The sequence below is a fragment of the Malaya genurostris genome, chromosome 2 (assembly GCF_030247185.1).
Source record: "Malaya genurostris strain Urasoe2022 chromosome 2, Malgen_1.1, whole genome shotgun sequence".
Taxonomy (NCBI): domain Eukaryota; kingdom Metazoa; phylum Arthropoda; class Insecta; order Diptera; family Culicidae; genus Malaya; species Malaya genurostris.
In genome coordinates, this window is record NC_080571.1 from 304,998,430 (window position 1) to 305,002,535 (window position 4,106).

Genomic DNA, 4,106 nt, shown 5'->3' on the forward strand with positions numbered 1-4,106 from the left:
GAACCTGAAAAATCTCAGATCACTCTATCTTGAGTTTATCGGGTCGGTTTGTTTAGGTATGGCAAAATGTGGCTCTAAGACCTTTTGTTTGATCACTAAAATGAGCCCCGGCTTCCATTTTCTGGTACCAAATTTATGTAGGTTCATATACAGATATGATACAGATAATTTTTTGCTCCTGATACAGAATTTTGAAAAAATTACCTAGCAACTCTGATCAAAGATTTCGTATTGAGTAGAGATGCCAGGTCTGCAGATTTGACTGGAAAATTTGCTTATTACTTATAAAGAATTACAGATATTTTTGTTGCAGACTTTTGAAAATTGAGTTTTTATCAGACTTTCATCAAAATTTACAGATTTTTGAAGTTGTCGTGCTGTTTGTTTATGCCCGCTAAGCCAGTTTTGTGTATCATACTTTATAAAGAAATGAAAGCTCGGAGACGTTTTTTCGGATTTACAGACTTACTGCAACCCTGCCTAAAGATATTTGAAATTTTTACCTGGCATCTCTGGTAGTGAGTGCATTATCAATAAACAAAGACTGTTAATAACTGCAAGTTAGGGAATGTATATTATTTAGTCATCTAGCTAATTAAATCATTTGTATTCTTGTAAACTTGACGGTAAGTTCTCCGTTTCTTCATATAACGGTTTCTACGAGTTTTATACACAGAGTGAGTTGTTATTGCTGTACTGATTTTTGTTATAGTCTCATTCATTTTATTACTAGTGCACTTCGCAGCAATAGATCATCCGGTGACGATGGATACTTTGAATGCTGCCACTGGTGGCGATACAGTCGAAGCGGATCCAGATAGTGTCGTGGATGCATTTGAGCAAAGTACGTTATCCATTAAAAGCCCAGTTAGCGTCCAGGTTCAAGGTATTTTCAAAGTAAATATGGGAAAAACAAGTGCAGTATGGTTGAAAAGTGTTTGTTCTGAGTCCTAGGTCTAGCACAGCTTTTAGTAATTGGAATGAGTCATCTACGTACAACGTTGCTTATAACCTACTATCACCATATTCGCATTGTAAATTACTGATCACTGCGATGACGTAGACCGTAGCGTTACCTTTTGTAATTCTTAATAGAATATGCTTTCTCTTTATTTCTTCGTGTTACCTGTTTTTATTATCTTTTCGCCTTTGGACGTAATAAATACTACATCTTTACATTCTAGAAACTTGGAGGCGACCGAGCAGTCGTTCAGCACCAAGTGATGAAGGAGTAGAACTGTATTTCGAGATTCCATTCGCTCGTGTGATTTCGCCAGCAGCAGCAGTAGATGGAGGAAGCGCTTCTAGTGGTAAAAAGTATGTTATTTACGATGTCAGCGTCCTTAAAAATAGTGCAAATCATGACCCCAATCCGACAATTGTCGAACGTCGATACACACATTTTCTGAAGTTATTCAACGGTCTTAAAAAAGACAACGCGCAACTTGTGCAGAATGTGATGTTTCCTAAAAAAGTACTGATAGGAAATTTCAGCGGGGAACTCATCGGTGAACGAAGTCAAGCTTTCGAAAGCTTTCTTGATTATATAGTTTCGGTGCCTTTATTACGTGATTCGGAACATTTTCTAGAATTTTTACAAGGTGAAGAGCTGAGTAAAGCTTGTCAGCTCCTGGACGAACGCAGAAACGAGTTTGCAGTGCCAATTTTAGAGAATACATTCCGTATACTGAACAAAATTTTCCTGGACAAATCCAAGTGTGTACTACTGTTGCTATGTCGACTTGTCGCTGCCTGTACTACATCACCTATTCCACATCCACTAGCGGAGCAATGGGCTGAATTGGCGCTTAGACGTTATGAGCATGTATGCGATACAGAACTACTAGTATTGTACATACCTTTGCTGCATACTTGTTTGCATTTGTGGTAAGAATACTATATTTAAGTTAATTCATACAGCATTTAACCTTCATTTTTCTAGGTGGCAACGTGGTCGCGATCGATCGCTGCTGGAAGAACGTTTGGATCAAATGGGTAAAAAAGGTATTAAAATTAAAGGAGGACCTACACTAGCTAAAGCCATCCACGCCCTTGATCCTAGGGCAGAAACTACGTGAAAATACATTATATAGCAGTATCATACAATTATATGACATTAGTAGAATTTTTATCCTGTAAAGTGTGTTGTGATAGAGGTAAACGTATATGTTACACACGGAAAATATCGATAAAAACGAATAAATTGAGATGGGTTTCAACAAGCTTTTCCTTTTTGCCATTATAATGCTCTAAAAGTAACGACCAACTTTATGTTCATTTAATCCATAATTTGGATGACCGCAAACTGATGTACACAGTCACATTTTTTATAAGTATTCCGAAAGCTTGAACTAAATGCTTGATTATTTCACAATTTTCAAATGTTACAATACATGTAGTTCTTTTTAACTTAAACATAAAGTATAGTATTACAACTAAGCAATTTTATAATATTTAAATGCATTGTCCATTCAATGTTAATCATATCATGTTTAAGCAAAATAGCTAAGATAATCTCACTATCTCCGTAAATATATGAATATTCGAAGTACTGAAGAAGACATTATGTTTGCTGATATATCCGAATCATCATATTTGCTAAACTAAAAAATAATATATTCTTAAAAAAAACATACACAACCTGTACAAACACTTTTCAATCTATCGCCCAAGTAAATCATTTGCTGAAACATGGAAATCTTCTACTAATGTTTAATTAAATCTGACACATGGTAGTTCCCCATGATTGATGATTATGATGATGATGTAAATGAGGAACTTAAAAAATTGAGTAACAAAAAAACTTTTCTAAGATAAGTAACTTTCGCTCTGAATCCAGTAGTTACTGGCACCGAAGTAACCAAAAGTTTCACCATTTTTTTCATGTGCCATTGTGCTGAGTCCCTTCGATACCCTTTGCCTACGGAGAGAGAGGTAGTCCTTTTATCATCTAGCAAGGCTTGAGGAAGCTTTGGTTAACCTATCGCGTTTTCGTTCATTGATTTGTCCTCGCTATTGCTGATTTCCTTTTTGGTGTTGTTGTTACAGCATTGTTGGAAAAATGATTTTCGAGCGGAGACTCAGAGACCCATAGTGTTATATACTAAAAATGATACGAGTGACGTAACCGACAAAACGCGTTGTTTTTTACCGCATAATTTTCTCAGATATGGTTTAGCCGATTTTAACAAGTGTAGGCTCGTTTGAAAGCTACTATTGATTTGTGGATCAAGTTAGGAGATCAAATGGTTGTTACTTTTGGATCCGCAGATATAATGATATAAGCGACGTAACCGACGAAACGCGTAGTCGAGGCTATAAGATTCCCGAAACGGAAATGCGTGATTTTTGACGCTCAATTTTTTTTTTCAGAAATAGCTGAGCCGATTTCAACACGTCAAGGCTCGTTTGAAAGCTACTATTGAGCCATTACTCAAGTGTGAAAATCAAATGGTAGTCGCTTTCGTTTCCGGAGGTAAGTATAAGTGACGAAACCAATTGAACGCACATTTTCATCGGCTGAATTCTCTCGGATATGACTCAACGAATTTTGATAAACTTTGGCTTATTTGAAAGCTAGAAATGTTGATGAAATTAAACTTGGTAGGGTTATGGCGAATAATTTCGGTTCTATAGATGTATGTATATCTTATATGTGACGTAACCGGCAAATCCGTGTTTTTTAATGCATCAAAATTTCTCGAAAGATTCAGTCTCATTGAAAGATACTATTAGTTTATTCGATAAGCTCACAATACTAATGGCCGAGAATCTTATAAATGTTTTATTGAGACTATTCAAATGGCAAGAGAAAAGCATTATCACACCATTAGGTGGATTAAGAAGGGTTTTGGGATTGTTGGTGTATGTGTTTGTCGTGACAGATGAAGCTTATAGCATTTTATTGTTGTGAATTTTAGTTTCATAAGTGCTAATAGTATAGTACTATAGCTGTAGTAGATGTTTTGCTAGATCCCAACGTTTTTATTCGATACTGTCCGCTATTTTGTAGCTGTAAAACCTGATGTTGGGTATTTTATATGTGAAAAGTGTGTGCAAGTTTAAAAAAAAAATTGGTTAAGTAGATTTCTAAATGACGATGGACA

General features: G+C 35.8%; 1 protein-coding gene across 7 annotated transcripts; it reads left to right on the forward strand.

Moving 5' to 3' along the window:
• Positions 1-510: 510 nt before the first annotated feature.
• On the forward strand, positions 511-2,222 carry LOC131430921 (sorting nexin-20). Of its 7 annotated transcripts, none has more exons than XM_058596200.1 (4): positions 511-626; positions 734-886; positions 1,185-1,887; positions 1,943-2,222. In XM_058596200.1, exons 2-4 carry the CDS (start codon positions 766-768, stop codon positions 2,076-2,078), a joined length of 960 nt encoding a protein of 319 aa, XP_058452183.1. In that variant the 5' UTR covers positions 511-626; positions 734-765; the 3' UTR covers positions 2,079-2,222. The 7 variants fall into 7 exon arrangements, with proteins under 7 accessions (XP_058452183.1, XP_058452182.1, XP_058452186.1 ...); XM_058596199.1 differs by having other exon boundaries at positions 519-626; positions 713-886; XM_058596203.1 differs by having other exon boundaries at positions 519-626; positions 713-844.
• Positions 2,223-4,106: the final 1,884 nt, after the last annotated feature.

Excerpts from the sequence above, each read along its gene's own strand:
- LOC131430921 (XM_058596198.1), top strand. Across the intron at positions 887-1,184 it reads AGTTAGCGTCCAGGTTCAAG|AAACTTGGAGGCGACCGAGC; the intron begins GTATTTTCAAAG and ends TTTACATTCTAG. Across the intron at positions 1,888-1,942 it reads CATACTTGTTTGCATTTGTG|GTGGCAACGTGGTCGCGATC; the intron begins GTAAGAATACTA and ends TCATTTTTCTAG.